This window comes from Castanea sativa, chromosome 1 (genome assembly GCF_040712315.1).
Source record: "Castanea sativa cultivar Marrone di Chiusa Pesio chromosome 1, ASM4071231v1".
Taxonomy (NCBI): Eukaryota; Viridiplantae; Streptophyta; class Magnoliopsida; order Fagales; family Fagaceae; genus Castanea; species Castanea sativa.
The window spans coordinates 34857397-34878563 of NC_134013.1; the positions used below are offsets into that span (position 1 = coordinate 34857397).

Consider the following 21167-nt stretch of genomic DNA (forward strand, 5'->3'; position numbering starts at 1 on the left):
GGACTACGAGGCGCCAAAAGTGGGTCATGGGCAGCAAAAAGACGTCCGTACGTGTGAAAGCAGAAGGCACGTAAAAAGCATGCCTGCGAAGTTAAATCTAAGACGTCCGTACATGTGGAAGCAGAATGCACGTAAGAAGCGTGCCCGAGAAGTTAAAACTTGGTTATTAATTCATGGTTAATAACTCAAGTGTTAAGGGGCTGTTGTGAGGTGCCGAAGATCCAAAGACTCGAGGATCCAAAGAGCCGAAAACCCGGAGACATACTGAAAGGTCTAATGAGCAGAGGAGAATAATGAAATATGCCCGAGGATGAAGTGGAATGGGCGGGTAAAGGAAGAAAAAGAGATTATTGATGTAGGGGACATATCGCAAATATCTGGGTGTGGCTGGATGACTATGAGCGTCGCATTAAATGTCCTATACCAACCGTTCTGGCTGCATTAGTTACAGAGTACTAACTTTGTCTGTTGCATTAATATAGACATGACCTGAACAGTACAAAACGCAAAGTTAGATCTTTTCTCCATTACCGACGGACAGGTGTTAGGGGAAGGAATTGATTAGATGGAAAGGTGTAGGGTTGAGATGATGAGGGCAAATGATATAAATAGGAGAGAAGAAACACAGAAGGGGGACTTTTGTTGCTGTGACCCTCTCTACAAATTCATTGTATTCGGATCTCTAATCAAAGAATGGATTGTGGTAGTCTGTTTGTTATATGATTTTTGGTCCTTACAATCATTATTAAGATTTCAATGAGATTATGGAGTTTTTTATTCGTTTGTCATATAAAATAAGAATTTGAGTTGCTTGATTTGATGGAGTTTTTTGTTTTTGAATAAATGTTAAAAAGTATTGATGGAAGTTGAGACTAATGTTTGTTCTTAATTTTTATTAAATCCTCACTTTTTGATCTTGTTTCCCGTTGTTGTTTTATGTTTTTTATGTTTTGGAGGAGAGAGACATAAAAATAGGAGCAAAATTACATATTTAACCCAATTTTTAAATGAAGTAGGTTACAGAATCCTAACTAAGCTAATCTTAAGTGGATAAAGTGCCAAATTTCAAATCACGGGTAGACAGCTTAAATTTTGGTCAAACCACAAGTGGGTAAGTTGTAATTAGTCCTTAAATATATATTTTATAGCCGTCATCATAGACACATAGAAACACACGCATAATAGGGGTTGCAATGACGTTTGTGCACCTTGCATTTTGTACCAAGCTGTTAATGGTTCAGCAAAGTGTGAATTAAATAACTTTGAAAAGCTACAAGAATCAAAAAGGGTTGTTCTGTTGTTAGTCACAAATTTACAATTTGGAAATTTGTGCAAAGAAGAAGTCTATTACAAGAATTAGTCTAATTGGAGATCAAAGCTAAGCTGCCTAATAGATTTGTAGGTTCCACTATAGGTATATACTTCGGAATAGTATAAGATTATTGTATTTGTAACATTTATTCTTGTTAGTAGATTTTTCAAGAGTGGTGACTTAAAATTCACCATATGGGTTTTTACCTGAGAATGTTTCCTCCATCGTGATCAAATTGCTGTGTCAAACTTATTTTCTGTTACACTTAATTTAGTTTGGTTATTTGATTGTGCCATAATTTAATTTACATGTAATTTGATTCAATTAATCAAATTGGATAATTGGTTAATTAATTGTAGTAAATCTATTACCCAACAAAATGAGATTGTACCAAGCTGCCATGTACTCCTGCTTACAAGGTCTGCTTTAGATGATATGATCAAACTCGATCCGCACACAAATTCTTCAAACAAATTAGATCCACTTTTTTTGTCCTCCTCTATGATCAAGTTTTATTCAAAGCTACTAACCTAGCAAACTACAAAGTTCAAAGATGGTTCAACAAGTTTGGCTTAAAATGGGCCTCTAATCTCCGATAATGATGACCAAATAACTCTATGAGAGAAATAATAAATCCTCATTGTGCATGACTATGACCTCCGTGTTCGTTGTTTGACAAATCTGAATTGAAGCGAATGTTAATCCAATTCAGATTCTTCAATTGACTGCCACAGTCATTTGTACCGTATTTTCTTTTATAATAATAATTCAATTGAATCTATTTTTTTAATCTATTTTTTCTATTAAAAAAATAATTTCAACTTATAACATCTATTTCTTGATATCAAATTGGTTTTTAGTGTTGGTTAGCTTCGAACCCATAAGGAAATTTCAACTTTATAATGCTAGTGAGCTATAAGCCTCTTGTGTAGTCATACCGAATTGTTGGTTAAGAAACAACATGTAAGGTTGAATTTATTCAACCATGTGTTGGTTTTATTTCGTGCCAAATTTACTTGTATTTCAGCAATTAGATACCTTGTATTTAGGTGAGAATTATGTAAGGGTAGTGTGTGAGAGAGTGTGAAGAAATCTCAAATGTGTGTACTCAAGAAGAGTCTCGCGATTGGATCTTGTGATTGGCTCGCGACCGGCGAGTCGCTAAAGGTGGCACACGTGTGGAGCATGCAGGGGGGCTGAAGGGTCGTGACAGCTGGAGCATTCCAGGACAAAACTTCCAGTCTGGTTAGGTTGTTAGCTCGAGACTCAAACTTGCGACTCGTTCTAGTTGAGAGGTCTAGTTGCCAGAATGCCCTGTTTGGATAAAACCTAACGTTTCACATTCCTCATACACTCTACTATAAATACCCTTATACCCACGAAATGTAGAGAGCTTTCAAAGATAACTTTGAGAGAGAAACCCTAGAGAAAAACAAGATTGACTCATCCACAATCTTCATCCTTTGATTCTCCGAATTCCTCTACTTTCACCCTTTCCATTGATATATCCTTGAGAGGTACATTTAGCCAAATCCTTATCTCACCATACCCATATCAGTGAGGAGGTATTTTGGTGCTTGGGAAACAGTTCAGAAGGGACCAATTCTTTTAGTTGATGCAATGGGCTTATTGCGGGATCCGGTAAGCTAAAGAAGACAAGGTTCGGCGTATTCTTGTTGAAGCAAAAAGCTTGGAGGGCTTAGGTGCACTAGGTAGATTAGGCTTGGAGGATCTTCTGCTATTCATGTATCTCAACTTTATTCTCTAGTGGATTATTGACCGCTTGGAGGGCGGCGGAGAGACTTTTCGCCGACTATTTCGATTTCCTCTTCGATAACACATTGGTGTGTTATCTTTGTGTTTGCATCTCTCTTCTCTTTCTCTTTACCTTTAACTAATGCTGTGTTTGTGATTAAATATGGTTTAGAGTGTGTTACCAATTTGGTCATAGCTTATATTTCATTTTTCGCACATATATTGTTTGATTATAAGCTTGTGTTGGTAATTTTTGTTTTGAGGGTCTAAACGTTCATAGGTATTTTTCACACTATTTGAACTTTCAATTGGTATCAGAGCGGGTGCACTTATTGCGGTTTAGATTACCTAAGTGCGATCCTAGACCCCTTTTGAGATGGATCAGTCTCAATCTCTTAATGCTCCTTCATATTTTTATGGAAGCAACTATGCATTTTGGAAAGTCCGTATGAGGGCATTCCTATGTTCTATTGATGAGAGTGTTTGGGATGCTGTAGATATTGGATGGACTAGGCCGGAGGCTGCTAAATCCACATGGGATAAGGAATCTCTTTCGGTAGCTAATGCTAATAGCAAGGCCTTAAATGCTATTTTTAGTGGTGTTTCTCCTGATGAATTTCACAGGATTTCTCATGTTACAATTGCCAAGGAGTCGTGGTAAATTTTGGAAACGACATATGAGGGAACCAAAAATGTGAAGGACACCAAGCTCCAAATGCTTACCACACGGTTTGAAGAGCTAAAGATGAGTGAAGACGAGTCATTCAACTCATTTTATGGGAAGCTCAATGAGGTGGTAATTAGGAAATTAACTTGGGGGAAAAGACGGATGACTCCAAGATTGTAAGAAAAATACTACGATCACTACCGAAAAGCTTCCGTGCAAATGTTACTGCCATTGAAGAGAGCAAGGACCTTGATGAGATTAAAGTTCAAGAACTCATTGGCTCACTTCAAATCTATGGGCTGTCCCTACCATCACAAAGGAAGAGAAATCTCTTACTCTAAAGACCATCAATGAGAGAGTAGAAGCTAAAGACTCATCGGATGAGGATGAGGTCTAAAAAGATGTGGTGTATCTTGTTAAGAACTTTCGAAAGTTGTTGAAGTTCAAAAAGAATGGAAAGTTTGCTGACAAGGGAAAATCCCCAAATTCCTGAAAATAGAAGAAGGATTTCAAAAAGAAAGATGGGAAGGATTCTCAATCCTCTCAAGGAATCATGTGCTATGAATGCAACAGTCATGGACATCTCAAGAAGGAGTGTTTGAACTATTTGAGAGGGAAGGGTAAAGTGTATGCCACTACTCTTAATGACTCAGACTCCTCTAATTTAGGCTCAGAAGAAAGCTGTGACGGAGAAGGAAACTACTTTGCATTTATGACCATTGCTCACGAGGAATCTTTGGATGAATTGAGTATGTTAGTGGAAGAACTTGGTGAGTACACAGAAGTGGAGTTGATGGGGATAGTGGAAGAACAAGGGAAAATCCCCAAATTCTTGGAAATAGAAGAAGGATTTCAAAAAGAAAAATGGGAAGGATTCTCAATCCTCTTAAGGAATCATGTGCTATGAATGCAACGGTCATGGACATCTCAAGAAGGAGTGTCTAAACTATTTGAGAGGGAAGGGTAAAGTGTATGCCACTACTCTTAGTGACTTAGACTCCTCTAATTCAGGCTCAAAAGAAAGTTGTGATGGAGAAGGAAACTACTTTGCATGTATGACCATTGCTCACGAGGAATCTTTGGATGAATTTAGTATGTTAGTGGAAGAATTTGGTGAGCACACAGAAGTGGAGTTGATGGGGATAGTGGAAGAATCTAATGATGAGGAAGTTGGAAGAACAATGGGGTTACAAGATACCTATAATGCTCTTCTTGAGAAGACTGGTGAATATGCAAAAGTGGCTAAAGCAGTAAGAAAATGAAGAGAGCAGAGCAAGATTATAGAAGTCTTCTAGTGCGGTACAAGGAGACGAAATGTGAAGTTGAGACACTGAATGGAGAGCTTACCAAAGCCTACTCAAAGATCAAGTTTCTTGAGCTTGAAGTGATTCAAGCTAATGCTAAAGTAGAGCGGGTCTTCTCCAAAAAGCTTGATGAAGTCCTTGCACATCAAAAGCTCTTTTTTGATAAGAGCGGTTTGGGATGCACCGGAGAGAGCAGTTCAAGTGCAAATATGTCCAAGGACATAAAGTTTGTAAAAGCTATGGAACAGATGGTAGCAACTTCAGCTGTTGAGAAAGTGAAGTTTAAGAAGAAGCGGAATGTGATTGACCAATGGTTTTTGACAAAGCCTCCTAACCAATTAGCAGATAAATATAAGGCTAAAGGGAAATCACTCCCAAAGTCACAAAGAGGTCTGAGAACTCAACATTTCTACCATCATTGTGGAATTCAAGGACACATTAGACCTAATTGCCATAAGCTTCAAGCATTAAAGAATGCAAGTGCCCAAAGGACAAGATGACCAAGAAATGGCAAAGGGAATTGGACTGCTGAGCAATCAAAAATTCAAGAAGGTGATCCTGGAGTGAGGGATGTGATGAAGATGATTGAAGCATTCACTACCTGTTTAACAAACTTCAACCTCAGGTTTGAGAATTGTAAGACAAGTACCCAATCCTCTAAGGATATCACCCTAAACGCACGTGTCGTGTGAGTGAAGAGGGGTACACATGTATAAGCACTATAACATGTTCATTCATTAATACTTCCTATGTAATGGGACATTGATTGGTTGTGAGTTCTATGTTTAAAACAAATATATAAATAAATTTTTTTTTTTGTTTGCCTTTTGCTTTGAATGTTTTTACATTTTTTTTTATTAATCTTTACTTGTTTTTGTGTCAAAAATCCAAAAACACATAAAAAGTAGAAAATCCAAAAGGTTTGGTCGACATTATTGTGTTTTGTCACGCACATGTTTTGCCTTGTACCTTTGTACAAATGGCCTTGTGCATTTACGAGTATAGTTTGTTCTTTTTGCACTCATATCGTTGTGGAAAAAATCTTGACATATATGTGACTGTTGTAAATAGATTTTCAAACTTGTCATGAATGATTAGTCAATGTTTTGATGATCTTGAGACTTGCATAGACTTGTGCCTATATATCTTCCCACACTTTTTTTTTCTTAAAGAGCTCAACAAATATAAATCTCAAAATGAAAAGAGATAATGAGCTGCAAAAGCTGTCGCACATACTAGTATTTGACTAGGAAAAAGGGAAAGCGATTTTTATGAAAATGTAAGGTGCCCAAAGCCAAAGGCTTATTCATCAAATTGAAATATTAAAAATTTCAAGCATCGATCTCAAAAAGAGATGTAAAGATCAAAATGATCAAATGTTACGAATTGTAAAGAAGTCAAATGAAAAGCTTCAAGGTTATGTAATCAAGTTGTGTGGGAGGTCATATATGCATATTTCTATAATGGAGATTGGTCACTCTTTCTAGTACTAATTGTGTATGCCTTGGTTGAATTGATCATTGAAACTTCACATTAGACTAAGGACTATCTCATATTTGATATTCACACACATCACACATGTCTATGTTCAATGAATGCCTTATTCATTTGTGTGATTGTACTTGATTAAATGTGTTATACATGCTCAATCATATGTTGATCAAACATAAAAAGATTTTTGAGTGTTTTAATTGTTTTTGGAAAGTGTTTTGTTTTGAAAATTTTCAAAAAGTTCAAAAACTGTGCATCTTTGTTTTGGCAACTCTGTCTCGCGTGTGAAGCTAGTTGCGAGCTTACTTAGAAGCTTCCGCGACTCTCTGGTAGGTCAAGCCCTTAGTCGCAAAAAAGTCTTAGAAAAATTTCAAAATTTCAGGGTTTTTGTCATCTTCGTGACTTACTTTGGTGACTTGTTCACAAGTGGAAGCTCCAGTCGCGAGTTTACTCAGAATGATTTGCGACTCCCTTCGTGACTCACTCGCGGGTGGACCTTCTAGTCTCGAAAAACAATTTAGACAAATTTTCAAAAATTTATCACACGAGTATTTGGCGACTTGACTTGGGAACTTGTTCGTGACTTATTCCAGTCACGAAAAACGCTTGTTTTATGCGTTGAGGGTTATTTTTTAGATAGTTTTTATAAACTTTTCATTTTTCCCTTGCACATTGTGACTGTTCATTGTCTTGTCCATTCCTCTCCCTCACAAACTCATCATGTTCTTTCAAAAATCCTCCATTTTCTTCATCATCTCTTCATCAATCTTCAAGAAAAGGTTTGGGTTTTCTATTTTTCTCAAAGCATTTCATGTTTATAGCCTTTGTTTTCTTGGATTTTGAGTTTTTGTTGAGTTTTGCAAAATATGTTGTTCGAATATGGTTTGGGTATATTTTGCTAAGTTTGGTGTATGGGTTTTGTTGATGTGATGCTTATTCTACATGTTTTCATGTTTGATTCTCATCCTTGAGTAGTATACATTGTTTGTGTTGTGTGGTGCATATCATACCCATGAGTAAATGCCTCATCGACATCTTCTTGTATTTATGAGGATTTATAGAATACAATGATTGTAGGGAGTTCATGGAATACTTTGATTGTAAAGTACATCTCTGTTTATGTGTTTTGCTCTATGCCCTAGGTTGTACATGGTGATATCTGTGCGCACACACTCACTTCGATATGTTTGAGGAAATAATTCCACCACTCTGTTGTGCCTTGATGCTATGTGTTCTCTCTTGTCTAGTTCCTATTGAACTATGCTTTATTTTGAATTTTTGGCCTAATTCTAAGTCCATTTTATTGCTACTAACCTGGTACTAATTTTTGGGGTTACCATATGTTGTGCCCTGTGTTGTGGTCTTTACTGCTATATTTTTGTAGATGACTCCAAAGAAGAAGACTACTGCACATCGTGCAGACAAAAGGAAGAAAATGGACAATACTCGGTTTCGATCTACTAAACATTTTGAGAGATACAATCAATTCTATGAGAAGGCTCCAATCATTCAAGAGAGATTTGTGGACTTGGTTGATCTGAAGGATTATTTTATCCCAGTCTGTTTTCAAGACAAAGGTTGGGACAAGCTCCTTTGTGATCTTCCTGTGGTGTGTGAACCTTTAATTCGTGAATTTTATGCCAACGCCATTTTACGAGAGGATGAAATTGATTGTTGGATTAGAGGCCATGAGTTCACCATTGAAGTGGAGGATATTAATGACGTTCTTGGCTTGAGGATTTAGAGCATGATTTCACTCACTACAAGGATAGAATGTTCTCCATAGAGACGATTCAATCTCATATTGGTGGTGTTAAAGAGGGAAGATGCCTAAACACAACTGCTTTTCCACTTAATCTGAGATGTCATACCTTAATCATGATGTTCAACCTGTATTCGATGAAGAAGATGACCACCATTAGTAATGCTAGAGCCATTTTCCTCATGGAGGTTCAGGAGAACACTTACATTGATATTAGTGCTCATGCCTACTCCATTATTGCTGATGAAACAAGGACAACTTCACGGGCAAAGCTGATTCTCCCTTGTGTACTTATGAGGCTTTTTCGAGCAAAAGGTGTGGAAATTCCACAAGACATTAGCCTCATGTCCACTCCTTCGACCATTAATGCTTTAACAATTGTAAGGATCAAGGATGCCTTCCGGGTGATGAAGAGGAGGGTGATCAAGCACAAGGAGAACCTATGGACACTAAGACAGAAGCAGAAGGACTACCCTCAAGCTCACGAAGTCGTGCTAAGAGGAGCCGAGCTTTAACATCCTCTGCAGTACCTCCAGATGCATTTCAGATCATCCTAGAGAGGATTGACAGCCTACAAAACGTCCAAAATGAGCAATCTGATAGGCTGACTGCTATCCAAGACCAGATTAACTTGCTTTCAGCCAAGTTTGACAGCTTTATTGCACAACCCTAGCCCATTGGCCATTCTGGTCAAAAAGGGGGAGATATGGAGTAGGAGTAGCTCTTAAGTGGGAGCATCATTTTGAGGGGGAGAAACTTAAAGCACTTTCAGTTTATGTTGTTTATGGTTTATGCTTGTTTATGTTTGGATTCAGTTTTAATATGGACTTTTCATAGCACTTTGTTAAATACTTTGGTTTGAACTCTATGTTTTCAGTACTTGATTTTCTAATACTTGACTATGGTATTATGTGTACTCTTGAATGCCTAGACGTTTTAAAATATTTTTTTGTACCTTTGCTTTGTAGCTAAGTACTTTATTTAATGTTATGCATTTTCTTTATTACTTCTCTCTTGTGCTCTTGTTGGATTTTATATCCTTGATGCAATTACCTTGTGTTTTTGTATTGGTTGAGTGTTGGACATGCAAATGACTCTTTGCATTGAGCTTATTAACTTGCATGTCCGGATGTTCATTCCTTGTGTGAATGATCATTGTGATTACTGTTTATAGTGATTGTTCTTGTTTGGTCAAGTCATACTTTATTGCTTTAATCTTTACTACTTGATCGCATTCTGCTTGCTCCATATGTATTTCAAGATTTCTGCTTAAAATGATCATCTTGTGTTATTGTTTTCAAGAAAAACTTGTTCGTATGGTTCAAGAGCTTCACAGTTTCTAGAGTTAGGTGTGAGTGAGTTTTGACAATTGCTCCCAACTCACATGTTAAGTCTAGAGTCTGTTTTAGGATTTTGTCACAGAATAACCAAAGGGGGAGATTTTAAGGTTGAATTTATTCAATCATGTGTTGGCTTTATTCCGAGCTAAATTTGCTTGTATTTTAGCAATTAGATACCTTTTATTTAGGTGGGAATTATGTAAAGGTAGTGTGTGAGAGAGTATGAAGAAACCTTAAATGTGTGCACTTAAGAAAAGCCTCATGACTGGCTCGCAACTGGTGAGTTGCCAAAAGTGGCACATGTGTGGAGCATGCAAGGGAGCTGAAGGGTCGTGACAGCTGGAGCACTACAGGACAAAACTTCTAGTTTGGCCAAGCAGTTAGCTTGCGACTCAAACTCGAGACTCATTCCAGTCGCAAGGTTGAGTCGCCAAAATGCCCTACTTGGATAAAACCTAATGTTTCCCATTCCTCATACACTCTACTATAAATACCCTTATGCCCACAAAATGTAGAGAGCTTCTAGAGAGAATTTTGAGAGAGAAACCCTAGAGAAAAACAAGATTGACTCATCCACAATTTTCATCCTTTAATTATCCAAATTCCTCTACTCTTACCCTCTTCACTGATATATCCTTGAGAGGTACATTTAGCCAAATCCTTATCTCACCATACCCTTATCAGTGAGAAGGTATTTTGGTGCTTGGGAAGCAGTTCAAATTGGACCAATTCTTTTGGTTGATGCAATGGGCTTATTGCGGGATTCAGTAAGCTAAAAAAAGACAAGGTTCGACATAACTCTGTTGGAGCAAGAAGCTTGGAGGGCTTAGGTGCACTAGGTAGATTAGGCTTAGAGGGTCTTCTGCTATTCATGTATCCCAACTTTATTCTTTAGTGGATTATTGACCGCTTAGAGGGCGGTAGTGAAGTTTTTCGCTGGGTACTTTGGTTTCCTCTTTGATAACACATTGGCGTGTTATCTTTGTGTTTGCATCTTTCTTCTCTTTTTCTTTACCTTTTAATTACTGCTGTGTTTGTGATTAAATATGGTTTAGAGTGTGTTACCAATTTGGTCATAGCTTATATTTCATTTTCCGCACATATATTATTTGATTAGAAGCTTGTGTTGGTAATTTTTGTTTTAGGGTCTAAACGTTCATAGGTGTTTTTCACACTATTTGAACTTTCACAACAAAGCCTAAATTCAACCTCAGCCCTGTCAAATTCGCTTAAGGGAGAGGAGAGCAGTTCCACAAAGCAACCTCATAAAACTCATGATTGCAGGCTAGTTTCTCAGGCCTTTCAAGCTTACTTAAGGAAGAAGAGAAGATCCTTTAAGCAATCTTATAGAAGGCCTAGTTTAAGATTTTTGTTTTTTAGATAGGAGACAAAAGCTATATATAAAACAGGTTGCGTAGGTTTGTTTCGGTAAGTAAGAGATTAGTATCTTTGCAAACTCAAAAATGACAATAACGTTAGGGAAATTCTTTGAATCCAATAACGTTATTGATACTTTTCAAATGTCCTGCTAGTCATTTCAGATTGTGACGTTAACTGTTTTTGCATAGCCATGATGAAAAATAATCTCACATGTGGAACAACTTAATTAATACTTTACCAAACATCAGGACGATTTATTGTGCTCGTTTTGTTACTTTACCAAACATCTTGAGTTTGAAAAGTCTATAAGAATTCTTGGCCCGGAATAGCCAGCCTAAGAGCAAATAAAGTTCATAGTTGACCCCAATTCTTTCTGTCTCTTTCTGTCAATCTGTATATTACCAAAAAGAATCACGCATCGTTAGATTTTTCTAAATTCTTGGTATTGGTCATATTCAAAGTATGATAAGTGGGCAAGCAAGAAAATAACTGATCTATATTTCTTTTATAAGGAGAATTTTAGTTCAAATTGTGGTTTGCTAAGTGCATTAATATTGAAACAGACATGGGCATAACTAACCTTATGTGGCGGCTTCACCAATTTTGGTTTCTTAGCTCTTCCTAAGTCTATAAATACATCACTACCTCTAATTTTAAGTCTCATAGAGAATTATTGAAAGGATAATATCTCATTGCTACAAAATGTCTCTAATAATGAAATTTTCAGTTCTGCAAATTTTAGGGCTTTTGATCTTGGATGGTCTCCTGCATTGCCAAGGTTTGGCTCGTCATACTTTTGTGGTATGTATTTGTACTTTTCTATGAAAGTAGATACGCATGCATCTGTAGCATAATAAATGACCAGCTTGGAAACAAAAACAATATATGCTCTATATAAACTCATTTGTAGTGAACACTATGCTTAAGTGATGTGGTGGTAAGGGCAATTTAAATATTAACTAGACTTAAATTGCATTTGAGAGAGGGACACATATGTTGCAAACAAGCTTGCAGGCAAGTAGTAAGATAGACTTTCTCCTCCTATTCCTAGCTAGCTGGGACATAACAAAAAGGCATCTATTCTCACACACTTCATATTAATATATGGTTGTACACATAACACATTTTACGTCTTAAAATGTAAATATTTATAAAATTTGTTGACATTACACGTAAAATTATGGACGTGTGTATAGAGTATAAATTAACGCGTGTATGAGAACAAATTTCTATTAAAATAAAGGTAATATACACTTTACATATTATTGTTTTCGGTCCATGATCTGTTGTACACTTATAGATCTTTTTTTTATAAAATTTTTTTGAGTCAACTTACATGAAGAAATTAAAGTTTTTTTAATAATTAATTTGATACAATAAATGGGGAAAGGGATTCAAATTTCAAACCCTGAATAAATTCAGATAATACCAATATGAACAGAAAGCCTATTGGCAAAGGCATTAAAGTTAGAATCAATCTTTTTTTTTCGTTTTTTGGGTTCTTTTAGAATCCAGTGCTTTTTTCTTCTTTGTTTTTTTTTTTTTATCTTTTCCTCAGCATTTTGGATCTTGACAGCTTTTCCACTATTTTAAACTACAGCCCCCAAGTTTTTTTTTTATTTTAAATATGTAGTTACTTTTTTATATTATATAATATATATATATATATATATATATATATATATATATATATATATATATATATATATTGATGAGATTCGAAGTAGTATTTTCTAAGATTATACCTAATTATTTTTGAAAAATCAAGATGGCCCAAAGACATCTAACAAACATCTAACAAATGGAAATTACCAATCGACTTACACTAATGACCCATTCTAGGGGGGAAAAAAGTTAATACACTTAAACGTAAGTTGTACTATCACATTGGAGGCAATAAGCGCACCTCAAGAAATATTGCCAATTCATGCATAGATCTCCAATATCTCAATGTCCTTAGTACTGCCTACAATATTAGTTACGTCATGAAAAATTATTGTGTACTCCCGGAGTACCATAAATACATATTTCCTTCTCTCACATGAATGGTGGGTCCCACTTATTAAATTCATAGTGGAACCCACCATTCATGTGAAAGGAGGGAGTATATGCATTTATAGTACTTCGGGAGTACCTAATCTTAGGTCATAAGCTCTCTCTCTCTCTCTCTCTCTCTCTCTCATAAAAAGAAAATTTTGGATCAATCTTATTAATAATTGGGTTTTATTGACTATACCAAATTCTTAAATTTTGGGACTGCAAAATCTATTCTTTCTTTCCATTTTATTTTATTTTTTTCCATAGTTAATTTACTTCTATTAGTTATCAGGAGATAAAATTTTACATAGAAAAAAAAAATGTCAACAACAACAATAACAAAGATAATGTAGACTAATTTTTTCCGTATGTTTGGATACTAATATAGTTAAGATAGTAGGGATATATGTTATGAAAATCCTTCTTTCTTTTTTCTCTGAAGTATTTGGTGAGTATAACATAATACCAAGTTGTTTTTAAAAAATTCAAATTAGAAGCACTATTTTTGTGTCAAATTATATTGATTTTTTTTTAATTTCTATTTTTCTCTCATTGTTATTGTTATAGTAATTAATTCATCGCTTTTCTTTCCTCAAAGCTTATTTTTATTTTTTCTTTTTTTTTGGGGAGGGGGGGGGGGTAAGAATTAGGTTCTAAATAAGATATGGAAACATAATTTATTTTTATTTAAGAGTACTAGGTTAGAAAATTTAATAGTAGAATCAATGATAGATGATTTTCATTATTTAAAGAAAATGTCAACGTACAGCTTCCTAATGATAAGTAGAAATCTATTAAAAATTTATTTATTTTTTGTTTTATTTATATTTTATTAATACTAAATAGGTAGTAATTTTATTTTACTTGTATTCATTTATTATTGATTTTTTTTTATAATTCTCATTCTAAAATAATGACTTTTTTTTTTGTACTTTTCAATCCGAAAGGATTTCTCCTTGATATTATTGCTTTAATATATTAAGCAATATACAAAAAAATTCACATAATTGTTCTTTTAAGTATAGTGGTGGTTCTAGGAATTTTTTTTAGGATAATCACTAAGAAATTTATATTACACAAAATCTAATAAAGTGATAATTTGAATATTTGTTATAATTACGAGTCAAGTCACTAAGGAGAGCAAAATTGTTGCGACTGCATAGCCAAAAAGAGTATAACTTTCGTCATCATCAAGGAGAACTCAGAACCAAAATATTTTTCTTGGTACTATTTTTTAAGGAAAAATGAAATTAAAGATTATATTTATTGAATAGGTTGAACGAGCTACAACTTTTATCATTTTTTTTATAATTGGCTTTTTGTCAAATAATTTGTTCACTTCTTGTTGTTTGGTCTTGTTTTATTTTTGTTTGGTTTTATGTTTGTTGTTATTTGGGTTAATATTTATTGTTGTTATTTAAGGTTTTTTTTTTTAAAAAAAAAGGGATTAATGATTATGTAGGGGGCAAAATTAATTTTGGAGTAATGTTATGTCTACAACATTTTTACATTAAATCTTATGCAAAAATCTGTTATTGGTAGGTAAAAAAATAATATCAGTATTGGGCTTAAATTAGAATCAATATATATTGGATTTTTTGTCAACTTATTGTGAAAATGTTGTGAACATAGTAGCATTGCTCTATTTGTTGTTTAACACAAATTTTTGTAATTCTTAAGTCAAGGTGTTCAACATTTTCATTAAGGAGGTCACAATAAATTAGTTTAGCATATAATATTTTTTTGGCAAGTATATATGTACTTTTTTTGGCAAGTTAGAGCGGTCCTGTGACCACCTATGGCTTGCATTTAGAGCTGCCATTATTTAAGTATTAATTATGTGAATATTGATGCTATAAATATTACAAATTTTATAACATATAATTTTTATAAAATAATATGTCACAAATTACAAAAATGTAATTCTAACCTTCATTTATTATATTTTTGCACCAATCACGTTCATTTCCAAATACATTTATCAAGGTTTTCATTGTAATATATATGTGTGTATGTGTTTCTTAAAAAAAAAAGGTTTACATTGTAATAGCTTCTAGAATATTCCTTACGTGAGTTTAATTAATGTTTGCTGTAAAAGATAAATATGCAGCATTATGACAAATTAATTGCCACTTAAGGTCATGCGCACATCCTTAGGTAAGCATGAAAAGCATCCTAGGTTCCTTCTTCTGCAGTAATTAAATCAGAAATATTGTAGTTAGTGAAGAATAAAAAAAAAAGATCACAAGATCCTTATATTAACTTCGTAATTGAAGTTTGCATTTTAATGTAGCTACATCTGAATTAAAATCCTCAGTTTGTCAGTCAATGAATATGTTGCATTTCAGTGCAAGCATGCATGAATCTGCTTTGTATCATCCATATATTTATTTACCTAAGTACAGTTTTGCCTAACTTCTCATTAAAGGTAAAAGATGTTCCATACACAAGACTTTGCAGCACAAAAAACATCTTGACAGTAAACGGACAATTTCCTGGACCAACTCTACACGTTAACAAAGGAGATACTATCGTGGTTGATGTTCTTAACAAAGGCAATTACAACATCACTATCCACTGGTAATATCAAAATATTGATTAAATAACTAGATTCATCATATTCTGATAATTTAAATTTGAATTTGTATCACTGTGATGATAATGTCAATGTTGTAGGCATGGAGTAAAGCAACCAAGATATCCTTGGTCAGATGGTCCTGAATATATTACACAATGTCCTATCCAACCAGGACAAAAGTTTAGCCAAAAGATCATATTTTCCTCTGAAGAAGGAACTCTTTGGTGGCATGCTCATAGTGACTGGACAAGGGCCACTGTTTATGGGGCTATCATTATCCATCCCAAGAAGGGAACTAGTTACCCATTTCCCAAGCCTCATGCTGAAGTGCCCATCATATTGGGTATACAAGTTTTGCTAACTCAAAAACTCTTACCCTTTCCACTTATTCATGATTTGTAGCACAAGATATAAAATTAACTCTGGCAATGATTAAACGTTTTGTTGAAATGCAGGAGAGTGGTGGAAGAAAGGTATAATGGAGCTTTACAATGAATTCCTTGAAAGTGGAGGAGACCCCAATGTTTCTGATGCATATACTATCAACGGTCAACCTGGAGATCTATATCCATGCTCAAAATCTGGTATATTTGAACTTGGAAATCCATTCTCTAAGTTCTCTTCTCAAATTATTCAAAAAAAAAAAAAAAATTCTCTTTCAAGTTTCTAATTTCGTTAATTAAGAGTTCAAGATATAGGGATCCATGTATTTCTCTATGGTGAACTACCTTCATAGAAACACAATTATTTCCACTTTACTTGAAATTATTTATTAGATCTGAAAACATACAAAATATCATGTTATTTAAATAACATTTTAAATATCATATTTAATATAAATGAAGAGGATCTGACTACATTGAATAAAAACACTCTATCCCAGAATAAGTGTTTCATTTTATATTCTACAATTACAATTTGTCATGAATCCTTTTATATATATGATCAAATTTAAAAATGAAAAAAAAAAAAAAAAAACACTTGGCAATATGTCATACTATTATTTGTCTTTATCGGTAAATACTGGGGAAGAATCTTTATTATGATACATATTACAATGTTTTTATATATTTTTTGATAACTAAGTTTTCCTCCTTTTATTTTAGAAACTTTCAAATTAATGGTGGACTACGGAAAGACCTATCTACTCCGCATAATCAATGCTGCTCTTCAAGATATTCTTTTCTTTGCCATTGCAAAACACAACATCACAGTCGTGGGAACAGACGCTAGCTACACCAAGCCATTGAAAACGGATTACATTGCAATATCCCCTGGACAAACGATCGATGTCTTGCTCGAAGCAAACCAAGCACTAGGTGACTATTACATGGCTGCTAAAGTATATTCCAGTGCCAATGGAGTAGACTACGATAATACCACCACCACTGCTATTGTACACTACAACCAAAACTACAATGCATCTTCAAGACCTCAATTACCCAATCTTCCTTCCTACAATGACACAAATGCATCAGCTAACTTCACTGGTAGCCTCAGAAGTTTAGCAGATGATAATCATCCTGTTCATGTGCCCTTAAATATAAGCACTCAACTAATGTTTACAGCTTCTGTAAACAGTTTTCCGTGCAGCACTAATTCATGTCAAGGCCCTAATGGAAGTCGCCTTGCAGCAAGCATGAACAACATAAGCTTTGTGTTGCCACCCATTGACATTTTACAAGCATACTATAATCATATTAGTGGCGTCTATGGAGACCAATTTCCAAGTTTTCCACCTTTTATATTTAATTTTACAGCAGAGGATCTCCCATTGGCTCTAGAGACACCAAAAAGGGACACAGAAGTGAAAGTTCTTGAATATAACTCAACTGTGGAGCTTGTTTTGCAAGGAACGAACTTGCTTGCAGGAACAGATCATCCCATGCACATACATGGATATAGTTTTTACGTAGTTGGTTGGGGATTTGGGAATTTTGACAAAGACAAGGACCCATTGAGATATAATCTTGTTGATCCTCCTCTTCAGAATACTATTGCTATCCCTAAGAATGGCTGGGCTACCATAAGATTCAAAGCAGACAACCCAGGTAAATTGCAAATTACTGTAGTTGTTGTTAAGAATATAAATCCTATGTCTCACCATTGTATTCCATTTTATATCCTACAAATCACGGTCTACCATATGCTTTTTTTTTTCTTTTTTTTTCATATAAAATAACAGAAACTTTTTTAAAAATTCACTCAAATTACTAATATTGTTGTGGTCGTCGTTAGGGATAAGATCCAATGTTTCACTCATTATGTTTCATCTTATTCTCTATCAATTATAATCTACCATGTCATTTTTATTTCTTTATAAAATAAAAAAAAAAAAGTTTGAAACAGAAAAACTTAAAATAAAAAATAAAAATTACACACTTAACATACTACAATGGAGTATATATAAAGTTGAACATAAAAAGTGAAATGGATGATTTTTATTCAGCTGTTTGACATCATTTCGCTAACATCTATTTCAACTTAATGTAGGAGTGTGGTTCATGCACTGCCATTTAGAACGTCACCTGAGTTGGGGCATGGACATGACATTCATTGTCAAAAATGGATCTAACCCAGAAGCGCAATTGCTACCTCCACCATCAGATATGCCGCCATGTTGAATGAGCAGTGAATTTGTTTATTCGTGATTTTGTTTACTACATTCTTGTGGTTGTTATCTTTCATTATCCCTCTTCTTTCTCGATTGGTGTTGGGTGAACTGAACACAGTATTATATTCAATTATGGGTATCGATGAGTTTCATAGTTGTAATTTGGTCTTGGCAACTTACAATATATCAAGCGTTCTAAAAATTTGTATCAATAAGAAATGACAGCTTGCCTTTTTAATTACTATCTAAATAAAATGTTACAAATTGATGTAATTGGTACGATATCAATAATATAATAAATAAATTTCTTGATTTCTTTTTTATTTTTTGTATTTTAAAAAATAACAATTATAATTAAACATTTGAATTGGGTTTTTAGGCTAATTTGTATGTTTGTTTGAACAATTTTTAAGAAGTGCAATATCTACAACATTTTTACAATATTTTCACAACAAAGTCTAGGTAGTAAGTTGTTACTAGTTCTAATTTGAACCTACCACTGAAATTATTTTTTTGTCTACTAATAACAACTTGCCCCTTAAGATTTATTGTGAAAGTTTTATAAATATGTTGTAAAAGTGTTTTAAACATAGCATTTTTTGCTTTTTTTTGGTTCAGCCTTTCACCAACCAAAATTTTGTTGAGATCAAATTTTAATGGGGTCAAATTTATATTTAGGATGTTCATGATTTTTTATTTTTCAGGCTAGGGTGGTCAAAAATCCATATCATATCCTATACTATATAATAAAAGTTGGGCTTATAAATCGAGGTTGTGCCAAATGAATTCACTAAATTGTAGCAATTTTTTCTAAGCTATATATGGTTGTGCCAAGTAGTTGCACCAAATTATAGCAATATTTTGAATAAAACTATTTTTTTAGATAGAGACAACAATTTATTTATTCTTATCAACTTTTTTAGGTAAAATAACAATAAATGTTTTAACAAAACATGCAACATGTATCTATGTTTCAATTGATATAGACAACAACTTATTTATTCTTATCAATTTCTTTAGATAAAGTAACAATAAGTGTTTTTATAATAAAAGTTGAGCTTAGACGCCGAGATTGCACCAAATGGCTTTACTAAATTGCAGCAATTTTTCCTAAGCGGTAGTTGTGCTAAGTGGTTTCACCAATTTAAAACAATATTTTGGATAAAAAAAAATTTTTAGATAAAGACAACAACCTATTTGTTCTTATCAATCTCTTTAAATAAAATAACAATAAGTGTTTTAACAAAACATGCAACATGCATCTAAGAATAATTAATAGAGACAATAACTTATTTGTCATTATTAATTTCTTTATATAAAGTAATAATAAGTGTTGTAACAAAACATACAATATGCATTTTAAATAAAATAACAATAAGTGTTTTAACAAAATATGCAACATACATCTAAATTTTCGTTGATAGAAACTGTAAGGACACAATTCAAATTCCCAAACCACGACTGGGAGGAAATAGACTTGAAAGGCCTTTCTTCACAATGAATTTGTAGAGGATGGGTTTGTAATCTAGATTTCAAGGATGGCTTAGACAATTACAAAAAGAACGGGCTTTGGGCCCAATGGAACAAAACAAAGAATCGTTTGCAAAGAGTAAGACTGAGAATTCCTCCTCGGACTGTTTCCGAGGATAGTTTATAATAGTATTTCTCAAGTTTGGATACAAATATTGATTATCATACACTTTTTCTTTCTTAAAAAGCCTCCCTCTTCTTCGTATGTCTTCCCTTCTATTTATATTCTTTTCCTTCTCTTCATCATCTTCCACTTTCTGGTTGCAATCCTGATTTTTGGATACTTGTCCCATCCATTCTTCCCTAAAGCCCGCTGGGATTAGGGACCAAGTTCCAAGCTCTATGCTCAGGTCCCATCCTTCCATCTATACAAACTCGCCGTATCAATTACAGAGCTTTTAATGTATGGGCAGTGGTAGCAGCTTTACTTTAGACATTCCACCGCTCTTTCTTATTGTCCTCCACGTATACTGTGTATCCCCATAGTTGTAGGACTCTTTATAACCTAACTCGGGGACACTAAATTTCTCTTCCTATGTCCTCGGCTTAACATTCCGAGGATAAATCTACTCCCTGACGTTTTGGGACATTTAAATACTCCACGATCATTTTGATGTTTTCGGATTTGGGTTTCTAGCCCAAAAGACTTCGTTGGGCCGTCCTTCATAAATTACTGGGCCCAATACCCCTACAATAGCCCCTCGAGAGTCTTTATTTTTTTCACCTCGGGAGGAAAATAGGATCTCGACTTAAAAGACCTTTTTACCCCGCAATCCCCCGGAGTATTGCCGACGGAAATAACTTCGAATTACCCATCGCGTGTTCCCGATACTTCGGTATGCGAAACGCCCCCCGAATTAATTATTGGCGCTTCTATGTCCCCCACGTTTCATTGATATGACACATATCCAACGGTCGAGAGCGATTCCTCGTGCCGAGGCGGGAATTCGCCCGCTTCAAAACACCTTTTGACATATAAATACTAATTTTCTTCAAAATTCTTCACACTACAAAACCTTATAACGTACCCGCCACACTTTCCATCTCCCCGTACTCTCTCTCTCCGTCTATCAAGTACCCCGTCCGAGGTGACCGTGCTTTCTTCTTTTTTAAAAGTAAGTTCTTCAATACTCTTTCCCCTCCTTATCGCCTTTTGTTTCTTTTGTTTCTTTTCCTTCCCATCTTCTCTTTTTCACCGTATCTTTCATCCTCGGCGTAGTTAGTTTTCTTCACACCCCCTTTTTTTCAAAAAGAATGGGTAGATTTGCGTCCCTGTGGATTCAAATGAAAAAATAGAGCAGCTTTTTAAGGTTAAGTACAAAATTCCCTGATGTATCCATTAGGTACTGTAACGAGGAAGAGTATTATACAAAAAGAAAAACGGGGAAGTTGTAATC

General features: G+C 34.5%; 1 protein-coding gene across 1 annotated transcript; it reads left to right on the top strand.

The window, feature by feature from the left end:
* Nucleotides 1–11696: 11696 nt before the first annotated feature.
* LOC142607123 (laccase-15-like) lies at nucleotides 11697–18475 on the top strand. The gene is made up of 6 exons (XM_075778549.1): nucleotides 11697–11812; nucleotides 15477–15628; nucleotides 15725–15969; nucleotides 16082–16210; nucleotides 16733–17677; nucleotides 18120–18475. Exons 1-6 carry the CDS (start codon nucleotides 11714–11716, stop codon nucleotides 18248–18250), a joined length of 1701 nt encoding a protein of 566 aa, XP_075634664.1. The 5' UTR covers nucleotides 11697–11713; the 3' UTR covers nucleotides 18251–18475.
* The last annotated feature ends 2692 nt before the right edge of the window (nucleotides 18476–21167 follow it).

Bases quoted from the DNA above. Each gene is read 5' to 3' on its own strand.
- LOC142607123 (XM_075778549.1), top strand. From the start codon at position 11,714: ATGTCTCTAATAATGAAATTTTCAGTTCTGCAAATTTTAGGGCTTTTG. The intron at 16,211-16,732 runs GTATATTTGAAC...CTTTTATTTTAG, and splicing joins ATATCCATGCTCAAAATCTG to AAACTTTCAAATTAATGGTG. The intron at 17,678-18,119 runs GTAAATTGCAAA...AACTTAATGTAG, and splicing joins ATTCAAAGCAGACAACCCAG to GAGTGTGGTTCATGCACTGC.